Below are 23718 nucleotides of genomic sequence, written 5' to 3' on the forward strand. Positions count from 1 at the left end.
GTGGACATTTGAACATAAAAATCCCTAGTTTAGTCAGACCGTCATTTTTAAAAGATACCACGCTAGCTTGCATTGCTTCTTGAACGCACAAGAGGTGGTATGGAAAGTACAGCTGAGAGTAGAGCAGCCGTAGGGAGATCCCCCGCACTCAGGGTAGGCACAGGAGTGAGGTGATGCCAGCAGTCTGCGCTGGTGGAGCTTGAACCATCAATCTGCTGGCTCAAGATCATCTTTGAAATTCTGAGGAGACTAAGTTTAATACATTTTCCTCAGCCAGAGACTTTTCCCTTAGGCATTCCACTTCATTATTTCTATGATAAAGCACTTCAGTAATAAGAATGTTATTTCTCTACCTGAGATTGAGCCTTTCCTCTGTTGGTTCCTTGTCTGGGTGCTGGTAAAGAAGTTTTAGTTATATCTGATTATCTTTTTGCTGAAAGGTTGGATCATTTTAGTGATGTGCATGAACTAATTAAGAAATTGCATTTCAAATTAAAAGTAGACTCTCTAGATGGATAAGAGAAAACTCCCTATCCAAAAGAAACTGAAGCGTTACAATCACCTAGCAAGTTTTTTTCATTTGAAAAATTCATCTTCTTTTAAAATGATGGCAGAGACTTTCACAGTTTCCTCTTTTCCAGTGAAATAGGTATGTGTCCTATATATGCTGAGATACCCAGTGATGATACTGTTTGGAAGGAAGCACAAGGAAGATATTTCGACTCCCCTTTCTTTGTAACAGTCTCTCCTGTGAGTTAGGAGCATTACAGTACAGCCAAGGCGTGGACCAGAGTTTTCAAAATGGCCAGTGTTACGCGTGCATAAATAATCTTTCATGCAGCTGTTCCCTGACCAGCCAGCGTCCATGTGGAGATTTCACAACACTCTGTTATATGTTTGTCCTTGTCTGTTTTGCACATTATGTTCTGGTTCAAAGAATGTAAGTTCCATGGGACAAATGCTTTCATGCCTATCAGTACAGAGTCTAACGGAGTTGGATCCTGGCTCACAACTGGGGATCTTAGCTCTTTTGTGATAGAAATAATAAGCTTAATGCTTAATGAACTTCTGGGAGAAAGATATCTTTGTTAATTATTCAATAGCCTTATCTCTTCAAATAAGATGCAGTAAAGCTCCTATAAATATCTGAAATTTCAAAGGTTTCTGGTAATGCTCAAGTAAAGCAGAGCCAACATACCTTACCTATTGCAGAAAACGGTGGGCAGAAAAAAATGGGAATCATCCTTTGCCTCACTGCCCTGAAAATGGGAGGGACGTGAGCTTGTTCCTGAATCGACGAAGCATCAGAATGGAGAAGCAGCAAATTTGCTTTGCAGTCCTCCTTTAAATTCTTAATGAAGTTTTATATTTGGGACATAGCTGTCTCTTCATTAGATATAGGTGATTGTTGCCAGTGTTCAGAAATAGTGTCTGAGCTGATTTACAGGCATCCATTAGAAGTTAGCCGAGTGAATAAAATGGATGCAAAACTCCTTTTAATCATAGTTCTTGGAAAAGGCTGCAGCTAGGATTTGTAACTATTTAGCCACATTTGACTCAGACTTCATTATTTTGTTCTTTAACCTTCTTTCCTGAGCTGTCTGAAAACTTCGAGTCCATAGGGAACACTTGAAAAGTGAAGGCGAAGAGTTGGCTGGCTATGTGTAAGCAAGTTATCTGCAGTGATTTTTGGCTTTAAAGGGTATTAAGCAACATCCAACACATGATTTTGAGCTCATTCTTAGGAAACATCTACAATTTCACACTGTGTGTCAAAGCTACATAGTATGTATTGGTATTGTACAAATACTTGGCACAGATGTGGAAAGGTCTTCGTGTAAGACACTGAGCCTGGTTTTGCCTTAAGGGATACACACAGTATCCATAAACTTCAGTGAATGCACTGGGGAATTTTGATGGGCTCAAAAATTTTGGTATTGAACATGCATTTGTAAAATACAGTTTTAAAAATCTTATGTAAGATTTTGAACCTTAAAGATTTAATATTTTTTTGTGTGCCATAGCACAGATATTCTTGTATTGTAATTCCTGCTTTATCTGCTAAAAATGCCGAAACACTTACATGCTTCTGTGGCATTCAATCCTACATACCTACGTTTAGGTACTGGAGATTCAGTTGAGGAGTTTGGGCACTAAACAGAAGGGGCTCGTGTAGTCCCATTTCTCTTTTTTTGATTTGCCGTAGAATCAAGACATACCACAGACATCATTGTGGATTGATTTCAAACACTGTGATTTAAATCACTGATTTTAATGATGGTTTACCTAAGAACCTAGGAAACCTTGATGAGAATAATTGATTGTAACCTTGTTTTACATTTAGATTTTTAATTATAAAAGGCTAATTGATAAGCATGAGGATACTTCATATCTGTACATATTTACTTAAACTAATATAGCTCTGCATAAATTCATCATATTCTTTAAAATCTGTATTTTTCCCTAATGATAATTTTTGCTCATGATTTATGTTAAGTTCTATTTGAATGGAAACTGAAATTCAATTAGAATGCATGAAATAGCATTGTGGATTTTTTTTTTTTTTAAATTTCAGAAACTACCTGAAATCCACTAGAGACATGAAGAAAGTAAATGCATTATAATTTATTTTAATTCTGGAACTGCTGATTTGTCAAGGATTTGTAGTTTATAAAACTATTTACTTTGGATCACCATGTCCTTAAAGAATTTAGAAGTGGCAGATCTTATCGTACCTGAATTTGCTCATAGATGGGAAAAGGAGAGCAAATTTCTTCTCTGTGTTTTCAGATCCCATTTGGATTTTTAACTTTGATTTAATTAAAATTTAAAATTATGATCTTAAATCCTTGATTTTTAAATATCAGTATTTTAATTCTCCTTACTTTAAGTTTGATTGTAATAATGTTGCAGGGCAACTAAATTTATGACTTAATATATCGAGCATACCATGGGTCTAAAATTCTACCCTGTCCACCTTTTCAAGAATAAAATAAGCAAATCAACATGCATGAAATGATAAAAAATTCAGAGAAATTATGCAAACCTAAGCACAGTTCCTTTCTAGCAAAAGCCATTAGATTATGCCTAAGAATATGCAGCTCTTTCTTTGATAAATGCTTCCAATGACACAAGCCCATTTTTATGATTACTCCAAGAAGATTTATTCTTTTGAAGAATGTTTGCAATTTTTGAGGCATTTTCATCATTGGAATTGCTTTCTTGGATTAATTTTACTCCTCGCTTATGTTTCATAACAATGGCTAAATTACTTAGCCCCCATTTACTCAGTTATTTGTTATTTTTAGAAGGATGAGTATTTTCGTTGCTGCTTTATAATAAATTGCCTTAGATACTTCTCTGGAATTGTATAAAGCATTATTACAGACTAACTTTTGGGTGCCAGAGAGCAGCAGCTGTATTGAGAATAGAGTTGTGGCAGGGTGGGAAGTTTCTGTTTTACAAGTTTTCTATCAGAACATGTTCCTTCACAAAAATTACTGGTTTTCAGGAAGGTGTTTTCCATCCAGTTTGCCTATTTTGTTTGTATACTTTTGTGTTACATGTATATTGGGCAGAAACAATTGTGAATAGATTACATGAGTGTACTAAATAAGTATCAGTTCTTATTTGTCTAAGCGTAACCCAATCTTGAACTTGGAATCAAAACATGTCCACTTCCTTAGCTTTTACCAGAGAAGTACTGATCAAAAGGTAATTCAGAGAAAGTTCTGGGGAAAGTACAAGGAATTGCTCAATGAATGGGTGTTGCATGAGGTGGCATCGCGAGCTTGGAAAACACAACTATCAGAGACCTCCAGAGATTAGAGTATCTGGGCATTGTCATGTTCAAAAAGCCTGCCAGGTAGTAAGTCAGGAATCAGAGGTCACTTAAAAAGCATATGAAAAGTGAATTAGTTGTTAGCTAGACCTCAGGTTGCCATGAATTATCAGGGCATAAAAACCTTCCTAAAAGTTGCCATATGTTTCATTCCTATTGTTGGAGGTTGTACCCTGTTTGAATTACTTGTTTTCCAAGAGTAGCAATTGAAAGTTACCCAAAATAGTCTGCAGTCTTCACAATGAGCTGGGTATTAAACTGTAAAACTTGTTTGCTAACTGAGCAATTCACTTGGGGTACTGTGAGTTGGAATTGTGAATTTGAATTCATCTGGAACTGAGTACTGAGGTGTGGTAACAGTAGTAACAGGGTAAAGACTAGCCTCAGCTTAGACGTACCTGGCTGTGGTTTATCCTTCAGAGTAGTTTTACAGCTGGGACTCTGGGGGTGCTAAGCTGGAAAATAAAATAATCTGTATCCTTCTTTTACAGAACAAATAAAAATTTTTCTCTCAGATGGTTTGTAGCACGTCTGCTCTTTCTCCTATTTCCATCACCCTTTGGTCTTCAGTTCAGGCACCTGTATGAAAGATTGGGTTGAAAAAGGGACTGAGGTTGTTATCACAGGAGAAGGTTAACTTGGTTGTAAGTTGCTTGCAGGTGTGGTTTGCAGGAGTAAGAGGTTAAAAGGTCAATTGAGTTGGCATCCTTTGAGAAGGAGGTGTGGAAAGATGTGGAAAGAAGGGAAATTCTGTTTCCTTTTCCTGTGTAGAAGACTAACACAAATGCTTACATCAATATAAAAACTCCTTTGATAAAATAATGTTGTGTTAACAAGCTAGACTTGGGGAAGAGCATTCATCTTTCCAAATCACTGTAAATTACATCAGATGATGAAAGAGCTTTTTACAATAGTGATACATCCAAGATGTATATTAACCCGTTTCTTAAAAAGGCAAGTCAATGTTAGGCACTTACAGATGGCTAACAGGGACTTACGTTGTAAGCAAAGAATGCTGGTTCATGCCATTGTGATTTCTTTCCATGTTTAATCAACTAAAATAATTTTATTGTCTTTTATTTTGAAAATATCAATTTTACCCAACTTGCCATTTATAATAAACCGTCAGAGCCATATTCCACTTCCCATGGGAAATTTATTTCCCTCCATTGTATGCACCCAGCCTCTTATTGTTAAGATTTCAGGAGTACAAGGCTGCCCGCACGGGCTTGTTTTGCCTTTAGCAAAAGGGCAATAGTGCATTTTGTTCTGACAAACATTTCCCATCCTTGCATTGGCAAAGAGGAAGGGTCTGGCAGCAGATTGCATTGCAAAACTGAGTTACATACTTGGATCTAAATCCTGGATGTAAAATTCCCAATATTGTATGACCCTCTCGGACTTCCAGAACTCATCACTACCCTGATGATCAAATGGCTAGGCTTTAAACTTTGAAAGCATTTATTGTGCTGTAAACAAAGTGAGTTTGTATTTTTAGCTCTGAAAGAAATATCCTGATGGTCTGGAAAAACCTGTGTGATATCATCAAAATGTTAATTTTAAAACAAAGCTTTAAAAGGCATTGCCTGATCTGTGGTTAAAGGGTGACTGAGGGAAAACTCTGGTCTTCCTAACTCTATGAGAAATGATAATTGCGCAACCTTCGAATTGCCACAGAAGAATTATTGGATGTAAGTTGTTTTTCAAGGTGGCTAAGAGTTATTTACATAGAGATTTCTTGACCTTGACTTCAGTGGTAATATTTGCCTCTTTCTTCACTTCCACATCACTGTTCCTTGTAGCTTGCTCTTTAGGTCCAGCTATGTTTGATAATATTTGATATTTCTGTGTAAGTCCAATGAAAACTTGTTTGTTCCTTTCAAAAATGATAATAATAATAATAATAAATCCCCCTCATTCTGCCCTGCTTTACCTGTTTCAGGGCAGAAGCCTGCTGGCGCTGTATTTATAAAATGAATATTTCTGTGTTTTATAAGGAGGGGAACAGTAACAAAAGGAGTATAAAGAGAGTGTTACTTTAGTAACCCATAGGGGTTGTGGCAGCTTCAGACTTTATCTAGACGTGCTACTAATGACCATCAGGATCGAGAGGAACTTTTTGGTGACTTAGTTATGCATCATTAAGTCAGATTGCACTTAGCTCTGTCTATGGAGCTAACCCCGCACCAAGCAGAGTTGGTATGCTCATGTAAACTCTCCCTGCACATGACTTTTCATAACCATGTTCATTAGGACAAAATCTGGTAGCAATGATTTTTCCTCTCCTAAGTTATATGGGGTGAGCAGAGGATATGAAATAATGGGAGTGGGTAAAGTTACATGCAGTGTGCTTAGGGTTAATACAGCTGTATCAGTTCTGAGCCCACCGCCTGCGCTGTGTTGAGACCTCTCTGCTATTGGCTGAGAGCAGGGGAGGGACGCAAAGGAAGAAAATCCACCGCTTAATTTAGGCAGTGACGAATGGGTTGCTGTGCAGGATGTTTCACTCCTGGATGTCTGGGGTGGTGCAGATGCTAAAAAAGGAAACGCATTTTCTCATCACATCTTTAAAAGCAAGGTGTCATGGATGGCAGCTCACCCTGGTCTACATCGTGTAGTGAGGCTGCTTAAGGTGTGTGGGGGGTGGAGGTCTTAATCATGTAGAATATTATAGTACCATGCTACTTTCTCTTGTCCTGTCCCCCCACTTTTCCATGCTTTTGGGCTGGCTGACCGCACATCACAGCCCTTTTGTCTAGGTATTGGCATTTGCTTTTGTATCTGGACACATAAAATGTGACACCCTTCTGGGCTCTTTTATTCCAGAGCTGTAGCTTAAATAAGTTAGGATATATCTACAGATTGAGCAGGCCTAGCCAGAGTATTTGAAAGACACAACAGGTATGTTTAAGGATCTCTGGCAGAGAATCGGGTAAGAAGCTTTTACTTGGCTAAAAAATGCTGCTGTCAGCTAATGCTGTTATGAGAGAGTAAATTCAATTTTTGTACACAATGTCTGAGCAAGTGGATATTGCTTGTGGAGGCTGCAGCTGCTGGCATCGCAGGCAGCCCAGAGAGACTACATCATGATTTGGGTAACTATACATCCAATGCTCTCAGGTAGAATCTTTTTTTCCCCACTTAAAATGGATTTTGGAGGAATACATTATTTTCCTGACATTCTTGGATAACCACCTAATGATCAGGTCCTTATTGAAGTCATACTACAGTGTTTTTATTGAGAAATGGCTGTCATAGAGCTGAAGATTCTGGACATGGACACAATTCATATGAACATGTGTTACTTGACATTTCTTAGCAGAATTAGTGCCATGGAATGTCTAGTCTTAAGTCTTCCTTCAGCTCAAACATAATTCCACGTAGGGTTTTTTTGCAGCATACTTTTCTTTAGATCGTAAGTGCATGTGGGAACTGTACTGCTCACTCCGCATTTTAACCAGTACACTGTACTTTCCTCCTCCTCCTCCTCTTTGTTATACTGGCACAGCTAAACGTGTGGATGTGCAAGGAATGGGAGTAGGGAAGAATCTGGATTATATGACAAAAAGAAAGCACGAGAAAGCTCAAGGTCAAGATGTGCAGTCTGTTAGACCCAGATATGAAATGAGAGAGAACCATGATGGGAACCATTGCACAAAATTTTGGGAAGGGTTTTCAGATTTTTTTAGTACAAGTCTGCTCTGGCATATGTTTGTGGACCACTAGTCTTACCTCCCGGCCCTTTTATTTGCAGTATGTGCTGGTTATAGGTTAGGCTGATGCAGAATGTGCTTAGTGTGATACTGAGATCCTGCCTGCACGTGCTGTGTGCTGATGAGATTCAGCCAAGGGCTTTAACGTGCCTCATGTGGGCCTGAGATCATAAATGGCTCTTATTTGTAGAATTTGGATGAACAAATGGTCTTTTCTTAGCCCAGCCCAGCCTTACTTACTTTCTATTTTAGGAGATAATGATAATTGCTAGCTTTTCATGTATATACCCAACTGTTTTGCCAGAGTTAAAATCAGGTTTAGTTAAAAGCCATCTCAGCCTAGTGCGACAGTACTGGGCTATTAGTTTACTTTGACTCTAGACACTCAACATATCCGTGATATTAGCAGAATGGAAATAATAATGTTAACTTACTCTTGCAAATGCTTCAAGGAACCCAGAAAGAGTAAGTAAATGTCATTGTCACTGTAGAATAATAAAAGCATGTTATCAACCCCTTGTATCACACATGAGCACAAGAGTAAGTGGAGCAACACCACCTTAGGGTTACAAGAAGCAATTAAACAGGTAGAGATACTTCATGGATCCCTAATTCCTCCATGTACCTGGTTTTAACACCAGCAAAGACAGAGATACCTGACCAGGTGGACCATTTGTGTAAGGCAATTTTTCTTTTCTGGCTGCTTCAGCAATTCAGTTAGAAGTAAAACTAAGTGCTTTAAAAATCTCTTTCTTGGTTCAATATCTGAGAAATTTCAGCTTCATGGAAGCTTCTTGGAAGCAAAGAAAATTCTGAAAAATGCATGGAAAATACAGCAGATTTTTTGAGGGATTAATGTAACAGGGAATGTATCAGTTTGACAGGACCCCAGGTCAGGAATGTGGAAACTGGCACACTAGCCAGCCTAGTAGTGCTAGGAAGCTGAGAAATGGGTGCTGTTTAAAACTGCAGGTCTGCACCCACTGAGACTGGAGGAAAGATCCTATTTGTCATCACAATCAGAAGGCAAATTGCATGATTTCAGATTTAGCATAAGAAAACACAGGCTGGTAGGGACCTCAAGAGATGATGTAGTATCTTCCCAAAAGCAAAGGCAAGATCAGTGTACTAAAGCCATCCTGACAGATGTTTGCTTGTCCCCTCCTCAGCCCCATGCTGGAAATTCCAGAGCCTGACTCGGTGACCGGTTCCAGCCTTTGCCGTTGTTACGGAGTGGCATGGAGCCTTGAGCTGGCATGGAAGAGCAGAGGGATCCGTTACATGCTGTCAGTCCTTGTCATTTCATGATTTCAATTTGTAACATTTGTCCTCTAGAGCAAAGTCCTGGTATTAGGACATCTCAGGGTTGCTTTTCAATTCCAAGTTGTGTCAACAGTCTGTGACTTGCATTTTATCCCAAGATACCATGATGCTTTGGACTTTTTTTTTTTTTTTTTTTGGAAAGATTTGAGAACAACGCTGACAGAAAGAGGGACGTGCGATGAATGGTGCCCTGGATAGCAGGAAGTCAGGCCCTTTAGTGTCAAAAGGAGTGACTTTCCTCTCATTATCAGTTGTGATAATGAACTTGGACTCACCCTTTTGCAAAGTGTGGTGTTGCCTGGGCTGTAACTCCCTGAGGAGATGAAGGTTTTCAGGCTGTACCTGTTCAGTCAGATTGATCTTTCCCCTGGTGCCTGGGCTTTAACTGCTTGGATTGCTTTGTTCCTGTTGGTCTCGGTTTGTTGCTATTTGTTGATGTTTCGGGCATGTGGAGAGGATGTTACATACACCAAAGGAACACCGAGTTTGGGGATAATAAAATATGGAAAATCCTTTGTTCCAGGCTGTCTCCTCTGTGGCTTCAGCTGATGGGCATTCCCTTTCTGCTTCATTAGTCTTCCAGGCGTTCCCTTCCCTCTGTCCCCTGAGGCTGGGCACAGAAGCTGTAGCACAACCCTTGCAGTTCAGTGCTGTCTGCCACATCAGTCTCTTCAGATCTTACCATGTGCTGAACTGCCCCTTACCAGGAAATCTCTTTGAGTATTTTATGTTTGAACAGAGAGGAATGGGAGCTTGGGGCTGAACCAAAGATTTCTGATGTGACATAAGACATTGTGGCATCCTCGAGACAGAGGGCATTCAGTGCTCGTGGCTTCAGGTTTGCATGCTGTCATCAAAGAATCTTTCAGAATCGCAGTGAAAAGTGAGTGTCAGCTACCAAGGTAGTACCAAAATCTGAGTGAGAGTTCTTATGCTGATTAGAGACAATGAGAACTACAGTTGCCCACACCTGCAGGTAGAAGACAATATGCCCTGCCATGCAGCTTCACTGCTGTCATACTGCAGTCACCCTTGCCTTGGGAAAGGTCTCCCCCATTCCTGGCTGAGATGTGCCACCGCCCCTGAGCTGGGTGGACATGCTGGGCTTTGCTGCCACCCAACGGGGAAGTGCAGAGTCCTGATGATGCTCACCCAGGCCTCCTTGCTTAGCTTCATGTAAGCAGTCAAGATTTTGCTAAAAGCAAACTGAGAAAAAACACTTTAGATTGTTTTCGAAGACAGGACCTTTTCTGAGTGATAATTCATGTGGCTCATTCCTAGCAAAATCTGAAGTTTGTACAGAGCTTACCTGGCAGTCTCTAAGTCATAGACAGCATGAAAACCAGAAGAGGTACTTTCCCTCTTCTGCTGAGTATGTCCGTAAGGACAAAGACTGAATCTTTATACAGGACGGAAGAAGCGTCTGAGGAAAGGAAGACGTATCTTTGCATTGCTGTGTAATTCCCTCATTTAGTTACCAAGTGTAGCAATTGGCGGGTGGTTAGTGAGGATTAATGAACCAAGTGACTGACAACAAATGCATTTGTTTGTTTATTTGCAGATTGTGCTGGCTGTGGAAGAGACATAAAAAATGGACAAGCATTGCTAGCTCTGGATAAGCAGTGGCACCTGGGGTGCTTTAAGTGCAAGGCCTGCGGGAAGGTCCTAACTGGGGAATACATCAGCAAGTAAGTAACATCTGCATCTCCTCTGCACTCCTGGCATGAGTTCTTGTTGCCAATGAAGAAGAGCTTGCGGCAAAGTTCACCTTTTGAAATACAGTTTTGACCACCTTTCCATATACACCAAAATCTGTGTTCCCAGTGAGCGCCAAGTTGGGAAAGGAAACGGAAAAGAGCAACTGAAAGGTGCTGTTTAATGGTATTTAATATCAGTACAGAAGGGGGGTTATGTCCATGGTCCCACAAAGCATTAGGTGAATTCCTGCATGTGTTTTCTGTGTTAGCGAGATAGAGCTTTGTGTCATTTTGCTTTCCAACATGTGATTTTGAGGACAAAAGTAAGAACCTGTTCATTGCTTGCCTTTGCTAGAGAATAGAGTAAACATGATGTGATTGACCTGACACTGTGTTTCTCATCTCCATATAAGAAATTAATGAAGAGAGTTTTGAGTGGAAGTATAGAGGAAGAGAATGGGGAAAAGTGGTGTACTGATAAAACAGAGGGAATGAAGATGCAGTCTCTGTTCCCCCCCATATAACAAAGAGGAAAAAGTAGGGAAACTATGTTTCACAAACATGTCATTAACGGATGTATAATATTTAATAAAAAGCATTTGTAACTCCTCAAAATAGGTTCAGTGCCTGAGAAACACTCCTAAGCTGACTAGTATTTCCACTTTTACTATACGTTCCTTGTTAAGACTAAAAAACTACATAACCTTACACTTAAAAGTGACTGCTTATACTTTTGCAGACTACCAAAGACTTTTTTGCTGAAGTGAACAAAAAATACCTGATCTTCTCTCATCCCCATGGACATAGTTCCACTGATTCCCTAGAATTGCACCACCTGCAGGTGCAGAGAGTCTGTTCTAAAGAATGAGATTCACTTCAGTGGTTTGTAATGGATGCCTTTTCTCGATGGGAATTTAAGGAATAAGAGACACTAATGAGAATATTATTTTTTTCTTCTACTACAAAATATTTACTTTGAATTGTATCCCATTTGCCTATTGCTGTACGTAGGAGTTTCAGACTGAAGACAAGGGAAGAGTGTAAGTCATGCTGTAACCTGTTTATTAAAAGGTGGTTTATAATTTATGGATTTTATTTTTCAGAGATGGTGCTCCTTATTGCGAAAAGGACTATCAAGTTCTTTTTGGAGTCAAATGCGAAGCGTGTCACCAGTTCATTACTGGGAAAGTCCTGGAGGTAGGTGTTTTGTAAACTAGAGTTTAAGAATTGGGCCATGTCCCATTATGTCCTTATGCAACTGCAAGGAATACAAAAAATTCTCGTAGGAAAGGGTTTTTTTCCTGCTGATTTTAGAGCAAAGATGCTAATTTTCAGAAATATTTTCAGTGGTTTAGCTTTGCAGTCATCAGGAAAATTATGCGATAAGGAATTGCACTAGTTTCTATGGGTCTGTGATTTCTATGATTCTCTTTTAATGGTGATGTGCACTGCTTATTCTGGGTCAGATTTGATATATTTATAGAGGTAATTTGAGTATTGGAATCACCTTTGGCAACCATAAGTTTGCCAAAACTTAGGACGTGAGATTTCTCTTCTCAGATGAGGCCAGATGATATGAATGATGCTGAGAAGGTGAGATGGAGAAATGTGCTGAAAAGGTAAATTATATGTTCAGAAATGAGAAGGCAGAAAACATCTGAACTAACTCTTTTGTCGACTCTTAGTTGAAGTCCTCAGCATTCTCACTGAAAGTGGCCAAATCTTTTTAGAGACGTGTATCTTTTGTTGTCAGTACTGATCTCCATCTCCCATGGCTGTGATGAATCCCCTTTGAGCTGGAATCCTTGAGCTATGCATGGATCCCTCTGTCATCACTGAAATGTTTGAGGGGCAAAAATGCAGACAACCTTCCTTGTCACACTGTCATTAAGATAGGAGAAGCAAAACTGTTACCTCCTTTCCCTGTAGCAAACTCAGTTCAATGGAAAGAACCTCAGCTTTCAGCTCGGGTCTGGAGCTGGGCTGTATGGCTTGACTCCAGCTTTAGTGTTTTTTAATACTCCACTTTTCCTGGAAGAAAAGCCTTTACATAATAAAGCTTGTGGAAGAAATGAGGAACCATGGAGAACTTCAGTTACAGGTGTATTTTGTGAAGAAGAAACTAGGTGTTTTATAGTGAATAACAGAAAATAAACCTGAAAGTGTTACAGAAATAAAAGTAGCTGGAATTCGCTAGTGAATGTGTATTACAGGTTTTCTTCTTTGTGTCCCATGTACTACAGATATAAGACTGCATCAGCCCTCATATGAGAAGTTTCAGGTTTGACATAAAGTGGTAATAGCTTGTGGTTTTAGTTCTGGAGGTTTCTCTGGTTCAGTATTCAGAATATTAACCAGGATGGTCACCACCAAACGAGGGACTCAGAGCATGTGTGGACACACGGTGTGTTTGTCACTGCATCTACTGGAAGGAAGTTCAATTTTTTAATTAGCCAGGCTCTTAGTCTGCGGCCTTTGCAATGTGTATCTAATTCCTTTAGAGACCTGCATAGATAATTAGTGAGAACAGTCTGAGCTTTCCCTTGAGTAGGAAGACTGTGTCTCTAGCTTTAATCTAGGGGTCTGCTACCATCTGCTTATCTATTCCCATCTACTGATGAGTTTTTCAGTTTGGTACTATGTATTGGTGACACCATAGTTGCATTCTAGTGCAGGAAGCACTGCAGGAGAGAAGTAATTGGATTTGTGAGATTGGGAAGCATAAAATAATTCTAAAATTATTTTAGATGAAGAGGATGAGTTCTCTAACCTACAAGCAATGCAACCTACTCAGAGGCATGGAGGTGAAAGTGATAAAAGAGGAGGTTATTGGAGTCTGAAGAGCTGGAAAGAAATAAGCTACTCCTGTTTGGAGCCTGTTTTGTAGTGGGTGTGAATATAGCGAGGTTGCACTCATGTTACTTGTCGTAGCATCAGTGAGAAAGAAACTTAGCTTTTGAGAGGATAGTCAGCTATATTCTTTCAGAACTGATTAAGTTGAGACTAAGGAAAGATTAGTTCAATTGAACTAGGACTTAGGTGGCCATAATAATCTAAGCTGAAGTTCAGGTTATCAGAGACATTGTGTCCCAGGCAGAACCTTGATGCAGTCATTTTGGCTCCAAGGTTGGTTTCCTTATGGAGTAAGAACTCCATAGTTCTTACTCTTCTGATGGCTATTTATTACCAGAAGAAAAGAACATTTTGCTGAAGCAATTAAACATGTCCAACCTGTTGCAAGGATCTGTCTCTTCTAAGAGTCAAAATCAGATAAAATAGATAAAGATTTTTCCATTTGACCTAGGCCATGCAGAATCAGAATACGTTGATGAATTAAAAACAGATTCTTTGAATGCTTTTATCAATACATGGAAATATTAAGTATGCTAAGTTCTGGCTAAGACTAGAAATCTTGCTTGAATATTTGTGGCTTTCATTGATTATCAGATGCACAACCCATAATAACACAGTAGAGGGCAGCAGTAGTTCTCAATATGTAACTAAAACCAAACTCTTCTAAAGCCTGTAGAAGTTGAATTACTCACACAGTGCAACTCTTCCCTGATGTGCTGTCTGAAAGGTGTAGATTGGACAAGTTCTTAGAAACTTGCACCAGAAAAAATCTGTACTGTGTAGTCAGGGAGGCCATTCAGACATTGGCTTAACTGCATTATGGTATCTGTTAGCAGCCTGGATAGTCCATGGATAGAGTTCTTCACATATCTGGGAATGCAGATGCAGGAGAGACATTCAAGCACTTTCTGTCATTAGGTGGTGCTTGAAAAGATACAGGTGAGGTGCTAACATTCAATGATCAGCAATTTATCAGAACTGTGGGCTAGTTTCTTGGCTCCTCCTACGAACCTTTTACACTGTGAGATGCACGGTTCCAAAGGGAACTAAGGGAACTACTAATGCCTCTAAGTTAGACTAACGGAACTAATAAGTCAAAACTTAGGATGAGAAAATCATGTGTCAGCACATGTGTCCCCTTTGGGCAGAAAAGATAGTCTAAAGGATGGGGTCAGAGCATGACATAAATCCTCTGGTAACAACGGAGATGAGAGATCGGAAGCAGCCAGAGGGCCATAGAAGATAATTCATAGAACAGGATGCCACAGTTCAGGGAGGGCTGCAGACCTGTTTGAGGCAGGACAATTAACAATCTCCTTATCCTGTACAGGAAACCACCCACAACCTTTCAGTACACCTGAAGTTTTAATTTAGATGAAGCTTGAGATTCTCACAGGAAGATTACAGTCTTCCCTCTTCGTTTTCTTTGGCAACGTTTCTTTGGCAAATTTGTGTATTTTTTTATGATTTATATCGTGTGGGATGTCTCTTGTCCTGCTGGCTCTCTTGGGAAGGAAACCACATTCTCGGTTGTGAAGTAGCGCAATTATAGGAACTGTCTAGGTAGAGGTTATGGCATCACTGACCGGCCCAAGTTATACCTACTAACTTCTGGTGGGGGGGAAAAAAACCCAAAACACTTTGTATTTTGCATTTGTTAATAAAAATGGTAGTAGTAAATTCACTGATCAGTATCTTTGATTTTTATTTGGCAATAAAATCAAATTTATTATGTTAGGAGCAGAGAATACTATTTCATCATCCTCATCCAAAGAAATGGTTAAAAGAGATTGGAGGGAAGTATATAGTACATTGTATGCAAACACTTCCCTCTAATGGATCAGAAAGCGATTAGCAGCATGCCACTGTAGTGCTGCTTTATTTTCTGCTTATTCTTATTACATCTGGGACAGTCTATAGAAAAACTGAAGGGAAATTAAAGGATAAAATTTAGGTTTGGGTTCACAGAAGCTGGTAGTATCTATTTTTCCAGTAAGATTTTTTTTTTTAATCTATTTAAAGAGAAATTGAGGTTCTTTGCAATATTGCAGGCTTGCAGTTCCTGCTCATTTTTGTCCCTCAATATGGCTTAGCATGTCTGAAAAGTCAGGCTTTCAGTTTTCTACAGTGAGCAGCCAGCAAGAGAGAGAACCACTCCTAATGTGGACCTAAGAGTCCTCATCTCAGAAGCAGCTATGCTGTGCCCTTTCAGCAAAGCCAGTGGGTTTGAGTTCAAACCTTGAAATTCAAGCCATGAGAGGATGGACTTCCTCCAGCCATGGTGTAGAGGTGATCCCTCTGCTCAGTTTAGAAATGCGTTACTAGAAAAAAAGCACTTACTTTGCTAATATCCACACACCATAGACGAATGCTCTTTTTTCTAGGTCATAGATCTGATGACTTTCAGTAGCCATGAAAATATTCAAGGAAAAATACCATGTGCATTTAAGTCAGCTCAGATATTTCTTATACATTATTTGGCACATAACTTTCTGTGACAAATACTCACAGATAATAGATGAGTGCATGCCAACACAATAGTGTGATAAGTATCTAATGTAAAATAGATACTGCAACTTTTTTGAGCATACTGGATACTTGAGTATTCAGGAAATGTTGTCAAGGAAACAGAGATCGGTGTTCTTTAGGTTTCTCCAGCAGAGAGGAATCTTTATTTATGAAAAATTACTCATTTCCCATTAACTCTGGTGAAAAACATTTTTATCCAGCAATAACGGCAGTTAGGGTGAGGACTTCCACATATACTTTCCACTAAGCTATTGCTTTCATAGCTGCAAAGCTTGCCTATTGAAAGATGCCCATCTGATTCTAATCCTGCGAATTTCTGTGTAGGCATGTGTAACTCCACAAATCTAAGTAAACTTCAGCACGTCTGACTATTTGAAAGATGCTGGCCTCAATAATTTTTGTCTGATGTGGTTATCATACACCACATAACTATTCTTCCAGGGCTTAATTCAAAATATGTTAAATCAATGAGAAGCTTTCCATTGACTTTAGAGAATGGTGGGTCAGGCCTATGTCCATGTATTTCATCTCTGCTTATTCAAAGTGCTTTACAAAACTTCTGCGTAGCATTCTTGTAATTCTGCAGAAAGAAGACATCAGGTCTGAAACAGGTGGATAATTTGCATGAAACCATACAGAAAGCCTAAGAATAAGATTCAGGTCTTACGATTTTCACTTTTTTTGGCTGTTGCTGATATGAACAGGATTTGATCTCATGATCTACCAATCAAGACATATATATCTCCTATTAAATCCCTCAACCGTCTTGCTACTCCTTATTTTTATAATACTACTTGCTGAATATTAATTTGCAAATAACATGCCACTATGTGGTTTCTCCTGGCTGTGCATAGCTCGAGTTCCTGTTCTGATGGGCTGCTGCCTGCCCGGTGTTTGTTTCCTGTGCACTGTTGAAACTTGCACCCCACCTTGTAGGTGGTGGCATAACGCCATTTTAACAGATGGACTTGAAAAGAGAAATGCTAGGGCACCAGAAGGCTCCCTTGACTTCAGCCTGCAAGGTCAAGTTCTAAATGTGCTTTTGATATTGTAATTTATGCTGAGCTTCCCTTGGTTTTAAAGAGGAGTGGTAATTTAAGATGTGGTAGGAGGTTTAGTACTTGTAGATACCGTTACTTTAATGTGCCAGAATTTTAAGGTGTCTCATCTGTGCTGCAGCTGGCTCAGAGAGATGTCAATTCTGAGACACTTGGACTTCTGAAGTTATAAATAAAAAACAATAATTATGAGAGGAAAAAACCCAAACATGGAAAGCCACTATAGTTGTGTAAGGAAACTATCCATATTGAAGAGGCAAAGAATGTGAGTGAGAGGAGCCTGTAAGTTTCTTTAAGCGTTGCTTTCTGAACAGATTTAGAAACTTGGGCTGTGAGGGGTTCAGAGAAGTTTCTGCTGATTCTTTACATGATAATGAGTGTTTCTAAATAAATAAACAACAAATAAATGACAGTAACAATGTTGCTGGTTCCCATACAAACTATAAATGATCTATTCAAACAATGCTTGTTTATGTTGTCCAAGGATGTGCCTTCTGCACATGCAAGCAACTTTGCTCATGTGAGTAGTAGTATTCAGATGCTTCAGCTGATTGACTTTCAGGGAAACTCAGTAGCCTACATGTTTAAGTAATTTATTTGGAGGAGGTTTAGGCTCATAACTCACATGAAAACATCACTCTCTGCAAAGATCCAGGTAGTACAGAGTTTAGTTAGGTATTTCAGTACATTCATGTCCTGTGTTCTTATACCAGTATGCTTTCTAAATTGAGAAACTGTGTAGAGAATCTCTTAAAACAGGGTTTTATTTCAGTTCCATTCAGAAATGTTAAATGAAAGGCTAACATACATTCTTCTGCTGAATGAATGTTTAGCAAGGCTGTTTTCATAGTAGTTATGCAGGAAGTATCATAAAATGTGTCATTTATCAGACTTTAATGATGCAACCTGTACTGGTAATACAGGTTAAGGTGATTTAAACTTTAAAATGCTTTTATAAATTAATTGATTGATGAACAAAGACTGATGAGAAGATGTATCCAAACGAGTTTGGTTTTGGTGGAATGTTGAAGTTGGGATAAATAATATCCCTGAAGAATGTATTACCATTCTGTTTTCATATCACTAGGTGTCTATGGGTTTGGGTGTCTTAGAGGCTTGAGAGAGACTTTGCTCTCAACCAGTATCTCCCAGACACCATTGTCATCTTCACACACCATAAAAATGCAGGGGAAAAGGCTACACAACACATTAGAAGCAGCAGTGGAGTTTTGTGCGTATTTTTTTAGTTCTGTGATTTGCTTTGTTTGTGTTTAATTTTACCGCTGTTACAATAAATGAGAAAACATGAACACGTTGCCTGAATGTCCCAGGTAGACGATAAGAAAAAGCAGAAGCACGTGCTATGATCGTTTGCCCTTAGTCAGACAGGTGTATGCTGCAGACCACAGGACTTGTTTGACTATGGAAAATACCTGCTGAGAAATCAGATAGGGTCAGTGCACAGGGCCCACTGTAAATTCATCAGATGTTCATAGAGTGTGTGTGTGTAGAGTATCCATGCGAACAGGATAAAGGGACACATGTACCAGTGTGAGAACTGGCCCCAGCACTCTGCCTGCATTAACCTGAATCGGACTAGAATACACTCTCAGTGTAACTTTCTGACAAAACTGTACTAACACCCAGGAGGCTGTATAAATTCTTCAGAAGCCATGGAAGTAATATTTAATAACTTCCAGAGAAAGAGAGTGCTGATTTCATACTCAGCGGATGCCTGTCCCCAAGGGAAAAACGTTCTGGGTTTTATTAACATCAGTGACACACAAGTGACAAGAAATGGTCCTGCCCCTGCCTGGGCCGCTCTTCTTCCCCCTTTGCTTTTTACTGAATGGGTTGGCTGAGTTACTGCCAGAGTGGGTTTAATGTGCAGGGAGGATTATTTGCTTGTTTCGGTGGGTGTGTGCAGGAGAGTGCGTGAGTGCAAGCAGAGGAGGAGTGAGGCTGCGGGCTGGGTGCAGCTACAGGCACTTCACCGTGAGCTGGCTCTGTGAGAACACAAGCCGTCTGCACGTCGCTTCTGGTAGCACTCTGAATTTCAGCAGAGGTGGAGGGAGTCTGCCTGCTGGGCTGAGGAGGGAATGGACTTAGACTGAAGAATTATTATCAGAAGGTAAACCCCTTCCTGTGAAACTAGATCTGAACTGGAAGGGGTCGTGGCTTTCTTTTGCGCGGGATGTGCAGCTTTGTGACGTGACTGAATAGCTTGCCAGTGATATCAGAATAGGGTACTTGTACTTTTGTTCCTGTGCACCAGAAGGATTTTTTAAAAAGCTGCGTGTGATTCTGCGGTTCAGATAAAGAAAGTGTGGCTAACATGTTTTTAAACTGCCTGGAAGAGAGGAGAATGGCACAGAGCTTGGGCTGTTTCTGATTGCACCTGATTGCTGATGTATGGAGAAACAATACAATTCTTTATCACAAATAATTCTTAATACAGTTTGTTGGCTCTTTTGATCGCTTCTGGAGATTGTTGCATAGAGTTTGTTTCCAGCTTCCCTGCCTTTTTGCTGACAAATGTGATTTATCAGTTAACGTAGAACACTGATCTTTTTTTTTTCCTAATGATGTTTGTTTGCATAAAAATGGGGAAATGAAAAGTTTAATAATAACTCAGGATATGGGTAAATGGTTCAGACAGGCTGTTTATGTAGCTGAGTAGCAGTATAGATTTAACTTAATTTAGACTACCCTTCTCTGATGAAAAATATGCTAGATGTAATTGCCTAGAACACCACACTATGCACGTGGTCAAAAATCTAGAATAAATATTTTTCCAGTAAAATAATGTAAATTTCTTCATGTAAAAATCTTTCTAACAGGATTTTGGTGATTTCCCCACCCCCTATCTCAAAAGTTTGAATTTGGCAAGAAGGATATCTATAGTTGGGTAAGACTTTACACACAAAGATGACAAAAGAGTACCTGAAGTTGACAGCCCTAACAGAAGTTCAGTTTCTATGGCAGCATAATAACAAGGCATTAACTTCTCAGCAGTGGTTTGGAAACCATCCTTCAGTCAATTTGAACATCTATAGGAAGGGGAGGAATGCTAAGAGGATGTGGGGATGGTGAATAAGAAGAGCAAGTTGTAACAAGTAATTTGAGAAAATAACCAATTAAAGCTTCCTTATTACCACAAAGGGAGTTGTGAAATCTTGCAGGTGCTTATAAAAAATATGTCTTATCTGTATAAATTGCTTTCATGAGTACGATGTTGCTGATTAGGATCTATATTTCCTAGCACAGCATCTTTAGCTTTTACCTTTTTGATTTAGTTAAATACTGTATAGTGTGTTTCTTGCACTAAATATCACTGAAAAAGTTCAGCAAGGTGATCAAAATACTTTAAAATGGCACTTCAGTATAAAGTTTCTTGCCACCAACAGCAGCCTTTGTGATACGTAGCCATGTATTCCAGTAACACACAACAGGTACTTCAAACAAGTAGCTTTTGCATGTCTTAGAGGTGCACATAACACATAACAGATTTTAGTAGAAGAGTAACTTACCTGCATGACTGTTTTTCTTTCTACATAGCTGTATTAAGAATTCAATTGTGTGGTTGTCACTGCAGAACACATCTTGTTCTCTTCTTGGAACAGTCTGCTTTAAGGAAAACACAGTACTCCATATTTATTTTGTAGCTCCCATTGCTGCTTCTGTTCATCTTTTAAACCTTTGCATTGTGCTAGTGCTACCTATCACAATCACCCACAACAGAGATATAAAATTAATAATGTTCCCAGCACCAAAGTACTTACACTGAAAATAAAACATCCTCCAATGTCGCAGTCTGACTGTCAATTGGGAAGTAGCACTAGGGGAATGTAGCAATATGAAATTATTTCAGCCAGTTACTTTTTGTTTCTCCCAGACTGAGATCACAATGAAAAATGGACTAAGTGGTGAAATTTTTATTTTTTTTTCAGGATTGTAGTCTTTCATTTTTAAGTCCTCCTATCAGTGGACAGTTTGCTATTGACTTCTAGAAGAGCAGGATAGGACTTAGACCTGTCCTTCTTAAAAAGTAATTGTTGGGAAGAATGCAGCAGTAGCACATTTGGAACTTGAGAAGTGGAGAAGAGCCTGTCAGGGCAAGTCTATAGCTGTCACCTGTTTGCAACAAGCTCCATCCGGGTATTGTCCTCAATGTTCACCCTGTGAGCACTCAGTCCCCCATCTCTTTTGTCCACTTTGTCAGTGTGCTTTCCTGGGGAAAGAAAAACAAACCCAAAAGATATGTCTGGAATCTCTCAGGACTTTGAAGTCCACAGAATTAACACCTGTCTTTACTGAGCAGGTGCTTTGCAGAGGAAGAAATATGATATACATGAGTATTTTGTGAGTGATTAAATGTTTGAAATGGCCACCTGGAGCACAAAATGGGTAGGTTTTAATTATATGCTCATGCTACATTAGATGATCGTACAGGTCTAATAGTTCTTCAGATAGATACCTGGGATGTGTGACATTTATTACAAGCCTTTTTTCTTTGTAAGAGGGAAAAACAGCACACAGCAAGAGCTGTACCGTTTCATCACCAGCAACACAGATACTCTGGCATTTAAACTGTGAAACTAGCTTGGGATGTTTTGTGGTTTGCAGAGGACTCTGAAATTAGTGTCATAAATTATTTGAGCGTGAGTTGAAATGTTAAGAAATTGACTTTTACATGTAGGATTGGGAGAGGGAGATTTGTTACGTATACAGATGGATCAGCGGTTGCTTTGAACTCTGTAAAGCAGTTGCATCTTGGCTGGCACATGTGTTTTCCTGGCAATGAGGAGAGCAAGAACTGAGGCAGTAAAAAACTTTAAACAGACTTGTCTCAGCAGCACCCTTGAACTATTGCTGTTGAGATAACGATCATGGAAATCCTGTACTTGGTTGAAAACTGAATGGCAGCAAATGATGTTAGGTATCCCTTTCTGCTTTATGTCTATCACCTCTTTCCTGTTCATCACCACAGTAATATGTTGTATCATGGTTATTTTGTTGCAAGAGTTTTCCTGTGGTAACTAGAAATCTTGATTTTATACAGAGATGAAGAAAACAAGGTAGGGAGTAAAATCCCTTTGTCTTGGTTCTGAGAAACATACTCTGATGGGATGTTCCTGCCAGCTAGGATTCAAAAGCGTGCTTGCATAGTTTTGCATCTGTAGTTGGAAATCACATGTATCAGCAGTGAGAAAACTACAAATAGGACAAAAAAATGGACTTCTGCCAAAAATCAAAAGCTGTGCTTTTAGCAGAGTACATGTTGGTAGTCTGACATTTATTCAAAGTTATTCTATTTGAGAGAGACAACTATTTCTCTGCGCTAACTATCCACTGGTCACCTTGATGTCCTTCGATATTCCTATTTTAAATTTAGTGTGTCATAAACACTTTCACCAGAATTACAAAACAAGAATTCCTGACAAATGTCTGGATGTAGCAAATCCAGGCTCATAATTACATATGGGTGACTCTGGAGTTGAGAGCAATGTGATTGGGAAGAAAAATATTTGAAGAAAATCTGGCCCTTCCCTGGATTGTCATCTGTTGCTTGTTGTGACCTCTTGCTGGAAGAGATTTCCAAAGTAGCAGGTAGCATTGCAGTTAATCAGTGATAAAACCTGTTCTTTAGACTTTCTAAAGCATTATCGGATCAGAATAGTTGGAATGACAGTGACTTTGAGGATCAGTTTGCTACAAGAGCAGGCTCCAGTCATTAAAAGAAAAAATACTCCCTGCTCAATTCACTCCTAACATGTTCTCCTATTAGAACAGTGTATGAGTTTACCAGGTATAAATCAGCGTAAATTGAGTTATTCATGTCTGCTTTGTTTCTTACAGGCTACTTCTGTTTTATATTCTCTGGCTATTTTCTATGGATGTACTGTGTGACCTCATGCTTAGTTTCTTTCCCCCTTCCTTTGGCCTTCACAACTTTTGTTTCTCTGTTGTTCTTGGGACACTCCCTCCAAACTGAATGCAGACGTCAGAATGGAGACCAGGCTTTGCTAAATCATGTGCCTAAGGTTGCACAGTTCATGAAACACCCTTCTGACAGAAAACTGGAAAGGCGGTTTTGTGTTAGATGAACAAGAAAATCAGCTACAGTTATTTGGATCTAGTGGTGTGCTATGCGGAGTCCAGCAAGGCTGGGAGTCTGAGAATTTGAGTTCTCTGCTTGGCTCTGCCACAAACGTTAACTTTGATCCAAAGCGTGTTGCTTCATCTCCCAAGCTCTCGCTTGCTTTGTCAGTTCGAAGGTGGTTTGCACTTGCCTGCTGAATAGGTTAACATGAGTTTTGCCTACTGCTACGCTGACCTGTTTTCTCAGCCTTCGCCATACTTACAGAGCCCAGTTTCAATGCTGGACTCTCTGGGTCAGCAGCAATTCCGGTGCTGATGCAGCACACCCAGCCCCAGAACTTCTTATGGGGTTGCACTTGAACTGTCTCTCTGAACCGCAAGCCACATCAACAAAAACTCCCTTCTGGCAGCAAAGCCCCTGCTATACCAGGAATTTTTCTGCTTAGCCAAGACAGCTCTCACCGAACTGATTTAACTCTATTGGAGATTTTTCCAGTGTAACCTTACGCTCTGACTCATTATTCTGCTGTTTCGGTCCAGACCTGTGCTCCCTAGGAGCAGCCTGATGCATGTGTAAAAGCTTCTCTCTATATAAAGACCAT

The 23718-nt window shown here is 39.6% G+C and overlaps 1 protein-coding gene across 7 annotated transcripts in view; it reads left to right on the forward strand.

Moving 5' to 3' along the window:
* Positions 1 to 23718, forward strand: part of ABLIM1 (actin binding LIM protein 1) — a 217852-nt gene that overhangs the window by 129716 nt on the left and 64418 nt on the right. For all 7 annotated transcript variants that reach the window (XM_075757837.1, XM_075757834.1, XM_075757832.1 and 4 more), the window contains exons 5-6: positions 10439 to 10565; positions 11678 to 11771. In XM_075757837.1, the coding sequence (XP_075613952.1) occupies positions 10439 to 10565; positions 11678 to 11771 (221 nt within the window). The remainder of the gene's footprint in view (positions 1 to 10438; positions 10566 to 11677; positions 11772 to 23718) is intronic.

Source organism: Balearica regulorum, chromosome 7 (assembly GCF_011004875.1).
Source record: "Balearica regulorum gibbericeps isolate bBalReg1 chromosome 7, bBalReg1.pri, whole genome shotgun sequence".
NCBI classification, from domain to species: Eukaryota; Metazoa; Chordata; class Aves; order Gruiformes; family Gruidae; genus Balearica; species Balearica regulorum.